This window comes from Pantherophis guttatus, chromosome 2, assembly GCF_059756535.1.
Source record: "Pantherophis guttatus breed Tessera chromosome 2, ASM5975653v1, whole genome shotgun sequence".
In the NCBI taxonomy this organism is placed as follows: Eukaryota; Metazoa; Chordata; class Lepidosauria; order Squamata; family Colubridae; genus Pantherophis; species Pantherophis guttatus.
Window position 1 is genome coordinate 254,646,721 of NC_142064.1, and position 21,214 is coordinate 254,667,934.

Sequence of the window (21,214 nt, forward strand, 5' to 3'; positions counted from 1 at the left end):
CAAACCCCCCAAAATGCAATGCACCCCACCCCCCCTGCACATATGCGTGTACCCCCACATGCCCCCACCCCCCAAATGTACGCGGGCCCCTGCACATGCCCCACCCCCACGCGTGTGCAGCAGAGACCCGAAGACCAGGTGGCTGGTGGGAGGCACGCATGCATGCGCAGCAGAGCTGAACTGGGGCGACGGCTCACGTGCCATCAGAGTGAGTGCTGTGTGCCACCTCTGGCACGCATGCTATAGGTTCGCCATCACGGCTCTATACCATTTCTGTTGTGACTCCAACCCCCGAGCCCGCCTTATCGGAGGGAGAAGACTCCGAAAGTGAAGGAGAGGAGTTGGCAAGGCCTCCCTCTCCAGGACCCTCCTCTCTGGCAATGCCTCAGGTGTCCTCTGAAGGCCAAGAGATAGGCCAGGAGCCAGGCACTTCCGAGCAGCTGCAGTTAGACAGCGACGGAGATAAGTCTTGGCTGGATCCCCGACAGCGTCGGAAAGACAAGCGTGCGCAGCAGAGAAGGAGGCATGCCAGAGATTAAGCTGAGTCACTGGACCACACCCCACAGGGGATAAAAGGGGGTGTGGTGGCCATTCAGGCTTTGTGACACACAAAACTGAAAGCTAACAAGTCATTCTGCATTTCTGGAACTTTGTTATATGCTCTGCTTGGACTGATTTTTTGGACTGGACTTGAATATTCTTTGGGCTTTTGTGGATTTTGATGTTTTTGGTCGGAGGAGATAAACCTCCCTTTGTAAGTAAAAACTGTTGGCAAGCAGCCATTGGGTTGCTGCCAATTCTGTTATCAAAGGAAATTCTTGTCTGCTGGTTTATTTTAACTCTGGAGCCTGGAAGCCTGTTCCTAGTGCGGGGGTCAGCAACCCGCTGCTCCGGAGCCGCATGCGACTCTTTCACCCTTCACCTGTGGCTCCCTGTCGCACCCACCGGTAGTTAACTTTTTCACCAGTAGTACCAGCTGATTTCATCCATCCATTCATCCCGGGCCCAGTGACTCCTCGCGTGGCTTGAGAAGAGAAGAGACTTGCTCCCCTCCCAGTCACTCCTTACGTGGTTGGCCCCGCCCATCGCCCCAGTCACTCCTCTCGTGGCTTGAGAAAAGAAGAGACTGCTCACCTGGTTGGCCCCATCTGTCCCCCACTCCTCCTCCCTTCGCCGGATAAGAGAAGGAAGAAGAGAGTCCCAGTCACTCTTCGCCTTGCTATCTAGGAAGTCACTGCTACTCGGTGAGAAGCTAAGTAAGCGATTCGCTCCGTGCACAGCCGAAAGGGGTGGTGGTGGGGGGAACCTCCCAAATGCAAGCCAAACCGCTCGGCCGAAGAAATTGTAGGAAAAAAAAATGCTTTTAAAAGCCTCTGAGATCCCAGCTGAGTTGCCTGATCGTCAGAGGCTTTTAAAAGCATTTTTTTCTGCAATCTCTTTGGCCAATAAAGAATTCTATTCTATTCTATTCTATTTTTTATTTAGTTTGACAGCTGACTGCACCCTACCCTCCAATACACATGTTCAAAATGTTTTGTGGCTGGGTGGGAGTGATGCTGAGTTGGCCACGCCCACCAGGCGTGGCTGGGGGGGTCATGTGACCAGGGGGAGTGTCAAGTTGGCCACGCCCACCCAGGCATTGCGGCTCCCAGTGTTTTGTTTTCTGTGGGAAACGGGTCCAAGTGGCTCTTTGAGTATTAAAGGTTGCAGACCCCTGTCCTAGTGCATGCATGCGAAGAGCTGTCAGAAGGCAAGACTAGCTAAAGCAAAAAGGACAACTTGGGAGTAAGGCCAGGAGATGATTGGCCTCTCCCAGAAGGCTTAAAAGAGCAGCAAAGGCTCTTTGTAGGAAAGCAACGTTGCTACATTTGTTTCTTGTCAGAGTCTCTTGCTTCTGAACTTCGTGGAGTTTTGCCAAGAAAAGCCTTTGGCGGGGTGCCAAAGAAGACAAAGGTTGGTGATAAGGCCGAAGGACTGTTTATGAAGGATTTGTTTTGGAATTAATTTGGACTAAGCTGAGAATGAAGTAAGCTGTTCTAATAAAATATGTTCATTTAGGACTGATTGTGTCCGGTAATAACTATTTGGGCCTAGGTCACAACAGTTTCTTGTGTCTCAACATCCTTTGTGTATCGCGGTGAAATCCAGATGCAATATTCCAAGGGTGACCTTACCAGTGCAGTATAAAGCAATACTAACGCTTCTCGTGACCTTGATACTATCCCTCTGTTGAAATACAATCCTTGCATATGCATCAATATTTTGAAAACTTCTTGGCCACTAGACCAACTATAATCAACTATCTACGTATCTATGGAGAATCTCAGTCATCCAGTTCATGGTTGTCCCAAAAGTGCTTTTTCAAGAGGCAATTGGACTCAACAGAGGGGGAGGGATGCATCATCTATCTCCAATCTACAACACAGTCCTTTCAACAGTTCCAAGAAGGCTCCACACCCATTTGCACCACTCAGGTGACCCTGAGGACACAGATAAACCTCCAGGTAGCCTTAACAACTCGCTAAAATGCAAATGACCAGCTGTCTGCAAGGAGTATAAATCCTTCCCTTCTCCTCCATCCAGTCAGAGCTGAAGAAGCTTCTTAGATGAGAGGCAAAATGTCTTCAAAGAAAAAACCAGAAAGTCCAGTTGCCTCTTGAAAAAAGCACCTTTGGGACTATCTGTGTATCATGGATTGGCAGGCATTGTGAAATCATACATTATTTGCCCCCTTTGGGGCAGGAAACTAATATTTCAAGCCAGTTGAAAGCTTCTTAGGTTCTTATGGAGACAGCACCCACCTTGTTACAGAGAATAAAAGGATAAATGAGTTCATTGGGATTTTATTTCGCTAGTCGTTGCTGACTATAGGGGCTGGTACCCATTCTCCGTTTCAAGGCCATTGAACCAGTGCTATCTGAAGAAATTTCCATTGTCATGTGGCCAACATGACATCACGGAGTGCTGTTACCTTCCCAACGAAGTGGTACCTATTTATCTACTTGCATTTGTATGCTTTCGAACTGCTGGTTGGCAGAGCTGGGGTGAGGATGGGAGCTCGCCCCATCATGTGGCACTCGGGTCTCAAACGTGTCTCAGCGTCTTAACCACTGAGCCATCTCGTTGCCCGCTTGTTACAGAGAATACTCTGAAATAAAATGCGACAACAGAAATCCACTTGGAGTCCTCTAATGCAAACCGTTCCCAAGGGGGCACCTTCCAACTGTGTGGAGGCCTCGAGAACAGGGGTCCCCGACCCCTGGTCCATGGACAGGCACCAGGCAGCGGCATGCCAGAAACCCGGCTGCGCAAACAAGCGAGGCCCCATCCATGGGATGCACGCAGCACACCAAACCCCACCCCCTCCAGTCCATGGAAAAAACTCTCTCTATGGAACCAGTCCCTGGTGCCCAAAAGGTTGGGGGCCACTGTTCCAGAACATTCAGTGCCATCAAATGTGGAAGCTGTAATCTCAACTTACCAGCATGAACAAAATTGCTTTTTAGACAACCAGATTCAGACTGCAACCTTAGACCGAGAATTTGGTTATGTATGCATCAACAGCACGTTTGGGAAGTTGGATGAAGCTGGTAAGCATCCCCATTTGTGTCCAATGCCTTGTATTTCTATTTAAATCAGTTGTGCGCTCTGAATTTGCGTTGCGCTTGGAAAGGTGCCCTTCTGCCTCCTCTTTTGGAGTTACACAGCAAGGCGTTAACGGCCCAATTGCTAGATGGAGTATTTTTGGCTAGATGGGTCACCCATAGAAGGTTGCCTTATTCCAGCTATGCTGGCTGGGTTATTCTGGGGGTTGAAGTCCAGACATCTTGAAGTTGCTGAGGTTCAACACTGCCTTGTACCAAGCCCAGCTGCATTTATGGATCACGCAAAACCAAGGTTTATTTTAATGGCTTAAATCTATATATTTTGCCATACGCTTTGATTTACAAACAAAGAACTGGGTTCATACATACTGAACAAAAAGCAAATGAAGCAATACGTATTATGCCCTCACAGAATATGTGAAACCATCCACTAAATTAGCTGTATGATCTCTTTATTATCCACAGTAAAAATTCCTGACAGCTCAAACCTCTCTTTACATAGCAGCTTGCATGGCTTTGACCAGGGGTGTCAAATTTGTGACGTCATCATGTGACATATCACAACTTTCCCCCCCTTTGCTAAAATGGGGTTGAGGATGGCCAACGCATGATGCATCTGGCCTGCGGGCCACAAGTTTGACACCCCTGGCTTAGACACTGAGAGAAATACAATTTGGGGCTCCTAGATACTCATGGTTAGAGCCAGTTTGGTGTAGTGGTTATGATGCTGGCCTGGAAGCCAAGAAACGGTGAGTTCCAATCCTGTCTTAGGCACGAAAGGCGGCTGGGTGATTTTGGGGCCAGTGACTCTCTCTTAGCCCAACCCTCCTCACAGGGTTGTTGTTATGGGGAATATAAAAAGCAGGAGTATTACATAGGTTCTCTCCCTTGCATTGACCATCAATGTGTGATATAATAACAACAACAATCTCAAGCAACGTTGAACATCATTGGCATTGACAAAAATCGCTATCGGTCAATTGCAAAAGGCAGCTTTACTTGGAACAGCTTACATTCTGTGATGATAAATTTAATATTCCACAACAATGTGTGCCTATCCCAGGTCTTTGGGAGGAACTTGATAGGTGGATAAAAAAATGCCAACCTCAGCCTAATCATCTGGATGGCTGTGTAACCAACCATAATAAATAATCACTCCAACTGCAATCCAAAGGAATGTTAGAGATTATGCAGACAAAATTCGTATTATATCTATACTGATAAAGCAGGATCACATGTGAAAACAGAAGAAATGCAGCTTGCGCCATGTATTTTCTATACAGGTAGTCCTCGACTTACAACAGTTCATTTAGTGACTGTTCAAAGTTACAACGGGACTGAAAAAAGTGACTTGTGACCATTTTTCACACGTACGACCATTACAGTGACACAGAACACACTGCAGTGACTTAGTGCACATAGTCTCGTGATTTACGTTCAGATGCTTGACAACTGACTCACATTTATGACGGTTGCAATGTCCCGGGGGGGGTGTCATGTGATTCCCTTTTGCAAACTCCCAACAAGCCAAGTCAGTAGGAAAACCAGATTCGCTTAACAAATGTGTTACTAACTGCAGTGATTCACTTAAGAAATGTGGCAAGAAAAATTGTAAAATAGGGGCAAAACTTACTTTACAAATTCCTCATTTAGCAACAGAAATGTTGGGCTCAACTGTGGTCGTAAGTTGAGGACTACCTGTACTCAAGCAAGGTTCAAGTATTAGATGGTGAAAACATGGACCAGAAAGTAGAAATGGATACACAGAAGGCATTAATTAATCTTGGCCTTTATTCTTAGTAGTATGAAGAATGGACTGTCCTTCTCTTCAGACGAACATAGACAAGGCACCATGCTGAGGCCATAACACACAAGCAAGCAAGTAGGCCAAACACGGCATATGTGAATCCAAAAGCACAGGTCCAGGGGTGATATTTAAGCCACCGTAGAAGGGCTACCGTCTGACCGAGTGTGCTTCATGAAGATATGAGCAGGTGGCCTCCTTTAACAATTTGGGACAAGCATCAGCAGTTACCGTACAAAACTGAAAAGCTTCAGGGAGCATTCAAAAACGTGGGGCAGAGATAATAATAACTAGACAGTGAAAATGAGGGCCTTTTATATTTTCCCTTTTAGGGAAATGATATATATATCTAATCCGTTAGTTCAAACAGATATAAGGCACATTCAGATGACGATTTTAAAAGGAAATGAACATGCAGGCAGAAGAGAGGCCTATTAGAACATTCATATCCTGAGGGAGTCTCTTGTTGCCGTGTGAATTGTCTTCTTGGCAGGGAGATCTTTCTGATTTAACACAGGAAAGCTGCTGTGGACATAGGCTCCCCCTCCAAAAGTGAGATTAAGGACTGGGAAGGTGGTGGCGAGGCGAGGACAGAAGAAAAAGACAAAAGACCCAAAAGGAAGAAGTTTGCTAAGTTGAGGAATCTTAGCTACAAGTAGCACCAAACACTATGGCACACACATGGAGATGTTGATATATGAAGCAAGTTGGGAAGGGTTAGATCAGGGGTGGGGAACGATGGCCTCTTTTAGGACTTGTGGACCAACTCCCAGAATTCATGAGCCAGCATGGCTGAACTCAGCATGGCTGGCTCAGGAATTCTGGGAGTTGAAGTCCACAAGTCCTAAAAGGGGCCATCGTTTCCCACCCTTGGTTTAGATCAACAGAACTGGGCTACCCACCCATCACTAGGTTTGATAAGAACTGTAAAACCGAATTCCTCTCTTTACATAGGCGGCAACTCTTTAGGGAAACGACTGAACAAGACCCTAAATTACCTCACCTTGCTAGAAATCCCTGTCACCCACCTGGCCTTTAAAAAGAACAGATCTTGGGTTTCAACCTTCATCCTTACTCCATCCTTATATCTTTCCCAGTCTTTTTAGAACTAGAACCATTGTTAGATCCTTGAGGATAGCTTGCTTATAGGAAAAGGTATCTAGTGACCAGCAGGCTCAGGTAGCAAAAACAGCATCAAGGAAAGGAACAACAGGATCCTGTTTTACGGTGGAAATCAGTATACACAGGTCCACCCTGCGACATCACCAGCTATCACGGTGCTACAGCAGAGTAACAAGACCTCAACATTTGCAGATACTGGTCGACATGCAACAATCTTGTCCATAAGAAAGGTTTGGTATTCACAGGAGGGCACCGATAGGAGGAACGCTAAATATGGGTGCATATTGATGATGATTCATGGGTGTTCACCCTCAAGAAGACTTTTCCTTCTCCTTCTGAGCCGTCAGTTCATCCGTCCTGGTTTCCTCTGATTCATCTGCTGGAGAGACAGCGCCCACCCCAAAAATTAAATTTCAGCCATCACTTCCATGAACATGGACACTTTCCCCACTGAAATATGAATTAAAGCAGTGGCGCAGTACACTGGTTAGAGTGCAGTACACTTCTGCTGACTTGCCAGCTGACTGCAATTTGGCAGTTCGAATCTCACCAGGCTCAAGGTTGGACTCAGCCTTCCATCCTTCTGAGGTGGGTAAAATGAAGACCCAGATTGTTTGGGGGCAATAGGCTGACTCTGTAAACCGCTTAGAGAGGGCTGTAAAAGCACTGTGAAGCGGTACATATGTCTAAGTGCTATTGCTATTAGGTGTTTTGCTTCTTCATCCCCAAGAGATCTCAACAATACTCATGCTCGCTGGGGAATTCTGGAAATTAAAGAGCTCTCATCTGAAAGATGTTTAGATTGGGCAAGGTTGATTGAGACGAAACAGCCACTAGAACAGAAAAGTTCTCCACTGGCATAGGGGATAGGCAATCTGTGGCACACTAAATGTGGAAAAACTACAACTCCCAGCATTCCTAGCAAGCACACTCATTAAAAGTATCTCAGGCTACCTACTTCCAGATGAAACCTAGAAATAACAAGAAGGTATTGCTCATCTTTGTCTCCAACCAATTATTATTCCTCCTTCCATACAGCTCAGATTTCGGGTTCTATTTAATCCACTAAATATGGAATGGAAGCTAGGATAGGTAACTACATATTTACTCTAGCTAGTTTCTACTGAGAAGGGCTTTATATTTGCTCCACCCCTTCCTCCCTGCAGCTCAGCAATCCTTGAGTGATACCTGAGAGATGCTAACACCGGTCAGTTTCTCAACAGTGTCAGGCAGTTTATTCATGATTTCCAGGACTTCCCCAGTCATCTTCGCGGCACCCACATCTCCGTTCCCGCTCGACACCATGGTGATCTTACTCACGGAAGCCAATGGTTTGCTGATCTCGTCGGCTATCTGTGAAGGGAAGGTCGAAGACAGAGGGTAGCCCAATGATTTAAGATAGCAAACGTGAATATAGAGATTGCTGTTCAAGTCAGGAGAGCGGGAGGAGATGACTTTGGGCTTCTCTCTCTGACCAACCTACCTTACAAGGTTGTTGGGGTGGGGAAAAAAAATTAGGGAAAGTTCTAATTGAAGACTTTTCCAGCGCAAAATAGTATATGAAAGCAAAATATTATTACCATCAAAGGGACCATTTAGACCAGGGGTGTCAAACTCATTTCATTGAGGGCTGAATTAGGGTTATGTGTGATTTCGGGGCAGCCGGGGGGGCATGGCCGTGGTGGCCGTGGCCAGCTCGATGTCACTCGTGCTGGTGGTGCACCAGTGGTGGCCAAGTGCTAAGGCAAGACTTCCCTCAGACTCTTCCTCACTCTGATTATAGTCTCCTTCCTTCCTTCCTTCCTTCCTTCCTTCCTTCCTTCCTTCCTTCCTTCCTTCCTTCCCTTTCTTTCTTTCTTCCTTCTTTCTTTTTCTTTCTTTCTCTTTCTTTTCTTTCTTTCTTTCCATACTTCCTTTCTTCCTTCTTTCTTTTTTCTTCCTTCCTTCCTTCCTGTCTGTCTTCCTTCCTTCCTCCTTTCTTTTTTCTTCCTTCCTCCTTCCTTCTTTCTTTTTTCTTTTTTCTTTCTTCTTCCTTCCCCTCTTTCCTTATTTTTTCCTTCCTTGCTCTCTTCCCATCTTCCCATCTTTCTTTTTGTCTTTCCTCTTTTCCTTTCTCCTTTCCTGTCCCTTGTTGCATGCTCAAATTCAAAAGGGGAAACATTTCTTCTTTTGTTTTTAGTTTGTTTTGCTAGCCCTTTGCCAGCGAAAACAGAGCTGGGGGGAGGCTGGGCCCCATTTTCGCTGGCAGAGGCACCGCAGGCCGGTTCTTTGCTGTTTCCAGGGAAGCCTTGCAGGCCACATCTAAGCATCCCGCAGGCCAAATCCAGCCCGCGGGTCTTGAATTTGACACCTCTGACTTAGATTACGGATAACTGCAAAAGGCCTGCGGCCCACAACCATATCCACCAGTCAAATAGCAAACCGCACCTGGTTCTCCCGAATTACAGGTAGTCCTTGACTTACATTTAGTGACCATTTGAACTTACAACGCCGCTGAAAAAAGTGACTTATGACCATTTCTTACGACCGTTGTAGCATCCCCATGGTTCATGGGATCAAAATTCAGAGGCTTGGCAACTGGTTCATACTTATGACCGCTGCGGTGTCCCGGGGTCATGTGATTATCTTTTGTGACCTTCTAACCAGCAAAGTCAATGGGGGAAGCCAGATTCACTTAACAACCGTGTTGCTAAGTGAACAACTGCAGCGGTTGACTTAACGGACGGTGGCAAGAGAGGTTGTAAAATGGGTCAAAATTCACTTAACAACTGTCTCGCTTAGCAACAGAAATTTTGGGCTCAATAAGTCGAAGACTGTACAGTTAGTCCTCACCTTATGGTGGCAATTGCAAGCAGACATTACATGACCACATTGCTTAATAACAGCAATCCTGGGCAATCCTGGTTGCTGTTGTAAATCCAGGACACGTGGGTCATTAAGCAGGAAGAGGCAGAAATTCTAAGTCAGGGGTGTGAAGCAGTGGTGAAATCCAAATTTTTTTACTACTGGTTCTGTGGGCGTGGCTTGGTGGGCGTGGCGTGGCTTGGTGGGCGTGGCAGGGGAAGGATACTGCAAAATCTCCATTCCCACCCCACTCTGGGGCCAGCCAGAGGTGGTATTTGCTGGTTCTCCAAACTGCTCAAAATTTCTGCTACCGGTTCTCCAGAACCTGTCAGAACCTGCTGGATTCCACCCCTGGTGTGAAGGTGCCCTGAGGGGCAGCCTGAGGGATAGCTTGGGAGAGCCAGTGGAGGCTGAATGTAGGTAAGGGATGGGCTGTGGGCTGGAGAAAAAGTGGGAGTGACTTTCTGGAGCAACTTGCAACTTTTCCTGCTGGCTTCCCCACTGACTTTGTTTCTGTGAAGCCGCCAAAAAGATCACAAATGACGACCACATGACAACAGTTTCCCGAGATGTCAAAGTTGCAAGTTAGGTACACAAGCAGCCAGTTCGCAATCATCTTGACTGCAGGAATGCTGCGATGGCTGAAACTTTTAAGGACTGGTTAATAGGTCCATTTTTCCCCCCAACACTGCTATAATTTTGAACTGTCGCTGAACGAATGGACGTAAGCCGAGGACTATCTGTAAAAGGACAATTCTGGGATGTGGAGTCACAAATGTGTGCCAAAGCCAGAAGGAATCAGTATGGAGAACGAACTCCATAAATATGTCTTTGTTTTGGGGTTCCTAGAGAAAGCTTTTGGAAACATCACTTTCCATCTTCTTCTTTTTTTAAAAAAATATTATTTACAAACATTACAGAACATAACCAGGACCAAATTTCAAAGTTCTGATAATGGTAGCACCCTCCTCTTATGACTTCATTTTGGGACGCTTGGCAACCAACCCGCGTTTACAGCTGTTCCCAACATCCTCTGGTCATGTGACTGTGATTTTTGGCATTTTTTTTGCTGGTTTTTGCCATATACTTCTGGTTTCCAGCAAAAAACATCAATTGGATAAAATTGGTCATGTGTTAACCACTTAATGACTGCAATGACTTACAATGGTAATTCCAGACTCAATTATTAAGTCATAAGCCAAGGACTAACTGCACTAGAAGTGAGGAGGTCCTTGGTGCTTTCCGAGTCTGGTGGTTTTGTTGCATGTTACCTAATTTGGGTAATGAAATGTTTGCAAGAAAACCACAAGACTCGGAAAGCACCAAGGACCTCCTCACTTCAACCCCGAAATGCAAATATTCTCCTTTATCTATACTAGAAGTTAGTTGGCAGCTTTGTCCAATTAACAAATCCCATGGTGATTTTGTGGTGATTTTGTTCAGATGTCGATAGTACCACTCTTTTATGTCAAGGCCTTCAAGCCTTGAGGCACAAAGAAACTACAATTAGTGACTCAATAGCCAGCCAGCACTTGGAGGTTTATCTGTGTCCTCAGACTTTTAGCTAAACAATTTGGGATGAACACCAATTTGGGTGTGGGAGTAGGAATAGATTTCCAGAGGAAAAAAAATGCATATTATAGGAATCAGGAGCACTACTCAGGTGACCCTGAGGACACAGGTAAACTTCCAAGTGCTTCAAGGACTCTCTAAAAGGATGCAAACGACCAGCTGTCTGCAAGGAATATAAATCCTTCCATTCCCCACTGTCCTGTCAGAGCTGAAGCAGCTTCTTGGATGAGAAGCGAAACGTCTTCAAAAGAACAAAAAAATTAGAAAGTCCAGTTGCCTCCTGAAAAAGCACCTTTGGGACTTTCATCTCCCTTCTTTTCTCCTTGGGATTACACAGGGAGGACGTGCTTACCTCTGGAAGCTTCTCCAAAAGCATGTCCACCATGGCAACCTCTTGATACTGCTTAAAAGCTTCTGCCTTCTTAGACATCTGCTCAGCGTCAGCCCGGGCTTTGGCCTCAATTGCATACGCCTGAGCCTCACCCTTCATCTAAAAAACGAAAACAGGATTTCACGATAAGCTAAGTTCTCATCCACTTCTTCCTGCTCTTCGTTCCCATGAGGTAGAGAAGAAGAAATGGCTCACCCGGATGGCTTCTGCCTCCGCCTCCGCCTGCATGATGAGCTGAGTCCTGTTTGGGAAGAAAACAGGGACATGGTCTGCCCAGCATCCAACAGTCAAAAGCCACTTTTGGCCTCCCAAAATGGAGGGGAAGACCGGGAATTGAATTGAATACTTTACTGTCATTGCACCTCGTACAACGAAATTAAATGCTATCTTCAATGTACATTATACATAAAAAAGACTATAAAAATAAAACAAGAACACACATTCTTCATATTCTATACAATTAGCACAAACAGCTGATTGGCGGATGGATCTACCTCCCGGAATACCACCTATCAGCTGTTCCAGGCTGCGAGGATTGCCACCGCCCATCGCCGCCCATCACCTCTGCCACCTATCGCCGCCTCTGCACATCCCATTTTTGGCCTCCGCGCGTCCCATTTTCAGCCTCCGCGTGCCCCATTTTCAGCCTCCGCACATCCCATTTTCGGCCCGTTCCAGACGGCAGGGATAGGCAGCAGTGGCAATCCCTGCTGCCTGGAATGGGCCAAAAATGGGATGCAGAGAGGCCGAAAATGGGGCACACGGAGGTGGTGATAGGCGGCAGCAGCAATGGGCACAACGGTAGCGATCCCCACAGCCTGGAACAGCTGATAGGCAGTATTGCAGGAGGCAGATCCAACCGCTAACCAGCTGCTCATGCTAAATCAGGCTGTGCTGAAGCTGACCAGGCTGTTTGCTATTTGCTGCAAGGAGGCAAATTGCTGGGAGGCAGAGGCAGATTTTTTTTTCCTTTTTCCTCCCCAAAAGCCAGGTGCATCTTATAGTCCGAAAAATACGGTAAATTGAAAACCCCCGATATTGCATTAGTGTCGCACTATACCGTAGAATTCAATATGGTTATTGCCCTGGGATAGAAGTTGTTTTTCAGCCTATTTGTCCTTGTTTTTATTGTCTTGTACTGTCTGCCAGATGGTAATAGTTCAAAATAAGGGTGCCCAGGATGAGATGGATTTTTAAGGATGTTTTTAACTTTGTTAAGGCAGCGGGAGCTATAAAGCTCTTCCAAAGAGGGGAGAGGACAACCAATGATCCTCTGGGCGATGACATTAACCCTCTGGAGTGCTGTCCTATCTGCCACTGTGCAATTGGCAAACCATACACAGGTGCAGTAAGTTAAAATATGACAAGGTTTGAAAAGCGACAGGGTTTGACAGCAGTTTGAGGTGACAAAACTGGAGCAAGAAAACAGGCTTATTATTCTAGGGCCCTGCATGGTAATCCTGGTTTGCAACTGGAGAGTTAGTTGCAGGAAATCAAAAAGAATTATATGCGTGGAAGCCATGCTGGGAAGTCTTTTCTGCATCAAACAGCAAAGGCTAAAGAATGCCTGTGGAGATTCTCAGTCATCTACAACTGTCTCAAAGATGCTTTTTCAAAAGGCAACTGGACTGGTTTTTTTTTCTTCAGAAACAAAAATAACTGTCTTTCTCCAGGAAAAAAACAACCGTTCAGTTGCCTTTTGAGGCAAAAGGATGGGAAATTTATGGGCTGACAATTGCAGAATGGGACTGAACGGTGTTCCAAAGGATGAAAGTTAGACCTCTTTGAAGTTAGAAAAAAAATAGCAGCCTGGTAGTTTAGTGGTGAAGACGCTCGCCTCCCACTCGGAAGGTTGCGAGTTCAATCCTAGGTAGTGGCAGATGTTTCTCTCCTAGGGTGCGGAGAAAATATATATCTGCTGGGAATAAATAGTCCACTTATGGTGTGTGAGAAGAGCCTATAAACAGTCAATATATTCAATCACCCTGACTCTATCCCAAATAGGGAAGGGAAGGAATAAACAGAGTTTGAAGTAACCTTGGAGGTTTTGTAGTCCAACCCCCTGCTCCAAGGCTACAGGGTTCTAAAAAGAGTTTTGAAGTTAGAAAAAGCATCTCAACTGTGATAACTGTCTTCCTGACACAATGCATTGCTGGGCAGGAATCCCGAGACATGTGATTGAAAATTAAGCATTCAGCCACGCAAACCATCCTTAAATGAATTCTCAAATGGTGCAGTCCAAGGAGTTTTGCCACAGGTCAGTTCTCTGCATAGCCCAGATACATCAGGGCCTAGTATGACGAGATATTTTTGGATTCTACTTTTTCAGATTAGGCATCGTATGTGACAGTGGTGGGTTTCAATTTTTTTTTACTACTGGTTCTGTGGGCGTGGCATGGTGGGCATGGCATGGCTTGGTGGGTGTGGCTTGATGGGCGTGCCAGGGGAAGGATATATTGTAAAATCCCCATTCCTTCCCCACTCCAGGGGAAGGTTACTGCAAAATCCCCATTTCCTCCTGATCAGCTGGGACTTGGGAGGCAGAGAATAGATGGGGGCGGGGCCAGTCAGAGGTGGTATTTACCGGTTCTCCGAACTATTCAAAAGTTCCGCTACCGGTTCTCCAGAACTGGTCAGAACCTGCTGAAACCCATCTCTGGTATGTGAGTGGGGAGTACAGGTAGTCCTCGACTTATGACCAGTCGCTTAGTGGCTTGGACAGACCTATCTGTTGGGTACCTACCACCCGGATTTGAAATTCTGACAGTTGCCCATCGCCACCCTCTACAGTTACGTGACTGGCATGTAGCATTCAAGTCACATTTATAGCAGTTTGAAGTGTCCTGACTCCATTATACCAGTTTTGCCCCCCAAAAAAGGGAATTTACTTTGGGCTTTTGGCAAAAACAGCCCCCGTTGCAAACCACTGGTTTGCTTAATGACCAGACAGGTTCCATTATGGTCATAACTCAAGGACTATCAGTATTATTTTTGTGGAGATTCATTCCATTATTTGACCCTTCAGCTTTACAGGTAGTCCTCAACTTACAACATTTCACTTAGGGACCGTTCAAAGTTACGACAGCACTGAAAAAAGTGACTTGTGACCGTTTTTCACACTTACAACGGTTGCAGCATCCCCATGATCAAAATTCAGATGCTTGGCAACTGACTCATATTTATGACGGTTGCTGCGTCACGGGGAGTCATGTGATCACATTTTACGACCTTCTGACAAGCAAAATCAATGGGGGAAGCCAGATTCACTTAACAACCGTGGCAAGAAAGGTCGTAAAATGGGTCGCAAAATTCACTTAGCAAACGTTTCACTTAGCAACAGGAATTTTGGGCTCAATTATGGCCATAAGTCAAGGACTCCCTGTACTCTAAAGGGGTATAGCCAGCATCAGTTTCCTCCTTGAAAAATGCTTTTCTATGATGAATAACAGCAGATTCTGGATAGGAAGGAAAAAAGAGGGGGATAGGAGCAGATTCTGGACAGGAAGGAAAAAAGAGGGGGATATGGGAGTCTAATGCCCGTACCTTTCAGCCTCGGCTAATTTCTCCAACCGGTAACGTTCTGCTTCGGCTGGTTTCTTGACCTGGGCCTCCAGCTCCCGTTCCTTACGGATCATCTCCTGCTCCTGGATCTGAATCTGCTGAGTTCGCTCCACCACCAAGACTTGCATCTTCTCCTCTTCAATTTTCTGCTTGGTCTTGGCCACCTGCGTGAAGGATACAGAAAAACACTCTGAAGCAGTGGTGGGATTCAGCCGGTTCGGGTAAACCTGTAGTTAAATTGCTGGCTGGCTCCACCCCTCTCCTCTCCTCCCAGGAGCCTCCATGCGCCCCATTTTGGCTCTCAGGTAAGTGCAGGGAGGCCTACTAGGCCCAAAATGGGACGTGGGGGTGTGTGGTGAGCCCCCCCCCATGGCCGGTTTCATGACCCGGAGGCTTCAGGGAGGCCTCCTAGGCCCAAAACCTGAGTGGCCGCTCCCACGGCCCATTTTCGCTTCCAGGAGGCTGCAGGGAGGCCTACTAGGCCCAAAAAAGGGGCGTGGGGGGGCTCATCTCCCCCATGGCCCATTTTTGCTCCCAGGGGGGTGCAGGGAGCTGAGTGCTGCCTGTCACATATCCTGGCCACGCCTACCCAGCCGGTCATTAGGAGAGAGAACCAATTGTTAAATTATTTGAATCCCACCACTGCTCTGAAGTGTTCAGAAACTTCCTCGTGAAGCTTGTTCATGGCTCAATATGTCAACATCCAGCAAATTTAGAGCTGATGATGCTCTAGATCAGGGCTGTCGAACCTTGCTGGCTGGGGAATTCTGGGAGTTGAAGTCCACAGGTCTTAAGGTTGCCATGGTTGGACAGAGACCTGCTCTAAATGAAGGATGTGACCAGGGGCAGGAATCGCAAACATTTTTCTGCACATGTTTCATTTGAGAATAAAATAGGCTATGACTTATTCCATCTCTGTCATCTGCCGATCCCCTTGACTGGCTGCGCGGTGGATAGCTCACCTGGAGCTGATAGGCCAAGTCCGATTCTGCTTTCCGTGTGTTCACCTCGATGTCGTAAGCAGCCTTCTTCAGCTCAAAATCTCGGTGGGCTTTGGCCATCTCAATATCGTTCATAAACTGAGCCGACAATTTCTCTTGCTTGGCCTTGGCTTCCTAGAGGCGGAAAGATGGGAGAACTCAAGAGGCAGTGCCCAATGGGAAGAAAGAGGCAAGAGCTTAGAGATAGTGCAAAAGCTATGAGCATCAAAGAAGTTTTGATTAAAAAGATTCTCAAGTTTTTGTTTGACTCCTGGTGAGTTCATGGGAAAGTCTATTTGGGTTGTTGATAATCGTTGGGCAGTCACGGCCTTCCTTTCTATAGCTCTGGGGTTTCCAAGTGGTCTCCCATCCAATTAATATCCAGATCTGAACCTGCTTAGAATCATAGTGCATGAAGGGACCTGGCGGGTCTTCTGGTCCAACCCACTGCCCAAGTCAGACCACCTTATTCCATGCCAGAGAAATGGCTGTCCAATCATTCCTTAAAAACCTCTAGAAGTTCTTCAAAGTTCCATTTTATTAGAGATGTCATATTGGCACATCTGGGAAAACCCGAATCTGAAAGCTTCCAGGTTTTCCCCACCCATAGAGAAGTCCAAGTCCCTGCCCAGCACCCACATGTCCATCACATGGTCCAATCAAAGCACCGTCCCAACTGGAGATGCCTCCCAGTTCCAGCCCTCCAGGTTCAGAGCAAGATGTCCTTGACTTTCTGAGAAAAGAATGTTATTATGGCTAAATATCTCCCCTACGCCATACAATCCCCCCTCCCAGTTTCCAACAGTAGTAGATTTGGCAGGCCTGAAGATCCAATGCAAAAGATGGTTTCCAGGCCTGACACTCCAGCAATCTCTAAAACCAGGTAGATAGTCACATAGGCAAAGACCTTCCACAATTGCCCAAGAGCTCACCTTGATGCCAGCATCCCTTTTGGCTTCAGCTTCTCCAATCCTGGCATCCTTCTGTACCTGAGCAGTTCGGGCTTTTCCCAGAGAATGAAGATAATCCTACAATTGACAAAAGGGGAAGATGATGGTCAGGAAAAGCAATCCAGAATCCAGAAAATACTCATTGTGCAAATAAAATCTGGTAATGCCTGAATTAAGGGACACGGTGGCTCAGTGGCTACGACACTGAGCTTGTCGATCGAAAGGTCGGCAGTTCAGCGGTTCGAACGGGGTGAGTTCCGTTACTTGTCCCAGCTTCTGCAGTTCGAAAGCACATGAAAAATGCAAGTAGAAAAATAGGGACCACCTCTGGTGGGAAGGTAACAGCGTTCCGTGCGGCCTTGGCATTTAGTCATGCCGGCCACATGACCATGGAGATGTCTTCGGACAGTGCTGGCTCTTCGGCTTTGAAACGGAGATGAGCACCACCCCCTAGAGTCGGGAATGACTAGCACATATGTGTGAGGGGAACTTTTACGTTTTAATGCCTGAATTCTGACTTTTTTTCCTTGGGTGACTGAACAATTGCAGAATGGACAGGCTCTAATCTGTCCCAGGTGAGGAAACGCAGGTTCTAATCCTCTCCCTGAAGCACTTTGAACTCATCATTCTCTCTCAACCCAACCTATGTCATAAGATTGTTGTGGAGAAAAATAGAGAGCAATATGTATGCTACCTTAAAATGTCCTTGGAGAAACAAGGTGGAAATGATTGTTGCAACAACAAAACACGTTAAACCCAGGAAACTGTGAAAAAAATTCATTTTGGTTCCACCTTAATTCACTATAGGAAGGGAACACTTTCAAGATTTTGTTACTATAGCCTACAACCAGGGGTGAAATGCTCCCGGTTCGGACCAGATCACCCGATCCTGTAGTGATGGCGACGGGTGGTTCGGAGAACTGGTAGCAAAAATCCCTGCGGCCCCCCACCAGGCCCAGCTGAGCCGCGCGATCATCAGAGGCTTTTTTTTTTTTTTTACTTTTAAAAGCATTTTTTCTACAACTTCTTCGCCTGAAAAAATGTTTTTAAAAGTAAAAAAAAAAGCCTCTGATGATCCCGCGGCTCAGCTGGGATCGAAAAGCATTTTTTTCTGCAACCTCTTCAGCCGAAGAGGTGGTAAAAAAAATGCTCTGAAAAGTCTCTCTGATGATCCCAGCTGAGTTGTCAGCTGGGATCGTCAGAGGCTTAAAAAAAAAAAAAAAAGAAGAAAGCCTCTGCCAATCAGGCAAGTCAGCTGGGATCGTCAGAGGCTTTTCAAAGCATTTTTTCTGCAACCTCTTCGGCCGAAAAGATTGTAGAAAAAATGCTTTGAAAAATTAAAAAAAAAAAAAAAGTTGGCCACGCCCACCCAGTCACATTACTCCCCCCCCCACCAAGCCACGCCCGCAGAACCGATAGTAACAAATTTTACATTTCACCCCTGCTTACAACCATAGAGTTCCGGTTAAACTTAATATAATTATTTCTTCCGATGTTGGAAGGACTGACAAATATAAATCCAATCAATCAATAAATACGTTCAGCCCAAAACTTGATTGTCAGTATCTGAAAGAACCTCGTATCATTTTTTCATTAGGAAGAAAAAAACCAATCAAGTAATTCTATTTTATGTTGGGACAGGTTGATGCTGGTTTTCTATTTCTATTGCTGAATCAGACATCCTTGGTAATCTCTTGCCTAAGATATCACTATGATTGAACTTTCTCAGTGACATGGAAAATGGTTTGCATCGATACAAAACAGCACATATGTGCACCTGGTCATCGTGAATGTCCTTGAGGGTATAACTGACCACGCTGATCCCCATGTTGATCAAGTCAGACGAGGCAACTTTGAAGACCTGCTCTGAAAACTTCTGGCGGTCCTTGTAGATTTCCTGTTTAACAAAGAGAGGTAACTATGTCAGTACCAAGCAGAGATTCTGTTCACCAGTTTTTAAGCCCCTCTAGAAGCAGAAGCAGCATCAGCTAGAGTGGTGCAGTAGCCTAGAGGTGGAGCTCTCTTCTCACAATCAGGAAGCTGTGAGTTCGAGCCTAGATAAGAGGCTGATATTTCTCTCTCTGGGCACAGTGAGAATATATGTGCTGAAAAAACCTCCACATTGTTGACAGGAAGGGCATCCAGCTAGTAAGCACTCAGCTCCATTCAGTAGCTCAGACTCCACCCCACAAGGGATTATGGGGTCATTAAAAGATGATGATAAAAGCAGCATAAACTCTTCTTTTTATCCTATAGCCTAGGGCAGGGGTGGACAAATGTGGCTCTTTTACAACCTGTGGACTTCAACTCCCAGAATTCCTGAGACAGCCAAACTGGCTCAGGAATTCTGGGAGTTGAAGTCCATAGGTTGTAAAAGAGCCACATTTGCCCACCCCTGGGCCCAAGGGCAGTGATGGCTAACCTTTTTGCCGTGTGCCAAAAGCGGGGGTCGCAGGGGGGGGGATCGCGGGTGTATGTGCCCACACCCATAATTCAGTGCCCCCCTGCCCTTCCCCCACTTTTGGCATGCGACAGCAAAAAGGTTACCGGTAGGCCCGTTTTTCACCCTCCCCAGGCTCCAGAGGCTTTCTTGGAACCTATGGAGGGCAAAAATGGCCTTCCCACCCCACACCCAGAGGCCCTCTGGAGCAGGGGTCAAATCTAAATTTTTTTGCTACCAGTTCTGTGGGCATGGCTTAATTAGTGGGCGGGGCTTGGTGGTAAGGTGACTGGGTGGGCGTGGCCAAGTCAATGTCACTTCTTTGCCCTTTTTTAACCTACAAAACACAACACAACACAACTGGCTCACCCACAATGTAAAAGCAGCTGTGCTAGACTCAAAATGGCCCCGCAACAAGCAGGAACCTCACACAGCCACAAAAAGCCCAAAAAACCAACTTTCACACTTTACACACACAAAATTCCACATACAGCTTTGTGAGATTTTGTGTGTTTGTGTAGTTAGAGTGAAACACTACAGAAACACACTAAATCTCAGAAAGCTGCACAAATATTATTTTATTTTATTTTAATTTTTATATAAACAGCTAAATTTAAAACTTCCTAAACTTTAAATGGCTAAGTCTAAAAAAAGAACAACTAAAAGAAACCCCAATTAACTATTTTTTTTAAAGCTCCCAAAGGGGAAAAAAACGTACCCAATAGAACAGGGGTCTCTAACCTTGGCAACTTTAAGACTTGTGGACTTCAACTCCCAGAATTCCTCAGCCAGCTTTGCTGGGAGTTGAAGTCCACAAGTCTTAAAGTTGCAGATAGAGCTGCTCACCAATGAGCTTGATTGCAGGCAGGGAGATTGCTGATGCATGGATTGTGATCGCCATGCGATCAGCAGCTAAGGTAAGCAAGCTGGAGGCTGGGGGGGGGGGTGAGAAAAAAAGAAACTTTTTTTCTTTTACATGGCTCTGGCAATCCAAGCTGAGTTGCCTGATTAGCAGGCAACTCAGCTGGGATGTCAGAGCTTGGCTGGTCAGAGCCATTTAAAAGGAAAAAAAGGCTCTAATGATCGCGGGGCTCAGCTGGGCATGGGGGGCGGGGCAGGGATTTTTGCTACCGGTTCTCCGAACTGCCTGCCGCCATCGCTACCTACTCGCCCGAGCCGGTCCAAACCGGGAGCATTTCACCCCTGCTCTGGAGGCCGGAAACGGCCCCTTTCCCGACTTCCGGAAGGCTTGAAAATTAGCTGGCCGGTATGCACATGCGTGCTGGAGCTGAGCTAGGGCAACACTTGTGTGGCCACAGATATGGCTCCGTGTGCCACGGAGAGCAGTAGAGAGCCTTACCTCTACTGTCATATGGGCCATGATGGCTCTCTGATGCCCTTCCAGGGTCTCCAGAGCAATATATGTAATTTCTGCTTCAGACTTGCCCAGGAACATTTGACAAGCAGCTGCCAGCATCTCCTTGTTCTGGCCCTGGATCTTCACCTAGGTGGGAAAAGATGGTGTAGATTAGAAAGTGAAAGGAAGGAAGGAAGGATGGGAAGCGCTTCCTGCTCATATCTGATCTCCCCTCCCCCCATATGGGGTTTGTCAGACTAAGAAGGTTTTTTTTCTCTAAGCAACTAGTGATTGTACTCTCCGTCTCAAAAGAGAGTTCCATCACATCAAATCAAGCAACAGTTCATTTGTCAGAATTATGAGAATTCTGTCCTAGGTTGAAGGCTGAAAACCTCTTAAGGTCCCCCCAACATTAAACAGGTAAAGGTAAAGGTTCCCCTTACACATATGTGCTAGTCGTTCCCAACTCTAGGGGGCGGTGCTCCTCTCCGTTTCAAAGCTGAAGAGCCAGCGCTGTTCAAAGCCAGCGCTGTCCGAAGATGCTGGCATGACTAAAGGCCAAAGGCGCATGGAAAGCTGTTACCTTCC

The 21,214-nt window shown here is 46.4% G+C and overlaps 1 protein-coding gene across 5 annotated transcripts in view; it reads right to left on the reverse strand.

Annotated features, from left to right (window-relative positions):
• Positions 1-3,898: 3,898 nt before the first annotated feature.
• Positions 3,899-21,214, reverse strand: part of FLOT1 (flotillin 1) — a 28,888-nt gene continuing 11,572 nt past the window's right edge. For 3 of the 5 annotated variants that reach the window (XM_034421571.3, XM_087888124.1, XM_087888125.1), the window contains exons 5-13: positions 20,630-20,773; positions 18,607-18,726; positions 16,812-16,907; positions 15,862-16,014; positions 14,882-15,063; positions 11,534-11,579; positions 11,300-11,437; positions 7,720-7,884; positions 3,899-6,910 (exon numbers count right to left, since the gene is read on the reverse strand). In XM_034421571.3, coding sequence (XP_034277462.1) covers positions 6,875-6,910; positions 7,720-7,884; positions 11,300-11,437; positions 11,534-11,579; positions 14,882-15,063; positions 15,862-16,014; positions 16,812-16,907; positions 18,607-18,726; positions 20,630-20,773 — 1,080 coding nt within the window. In that variant the 3' untranslated portion in view covers positions 3,899-6,874. The remainder of the gene's footprint in view (positions 6,911-7,719; positions 7,885-11,299; positions 11,438-11,533; positions 11,580-14,881; positions 15,064-15,861; positions 16,015-16,811; positions 16,908-18,606; positions 18,727-20,629; positions 20,774-21,214) is intronic. The other 2 variants (XM_034421570.3, XM_087888126.1) reach the window with 1 other exon arrangement.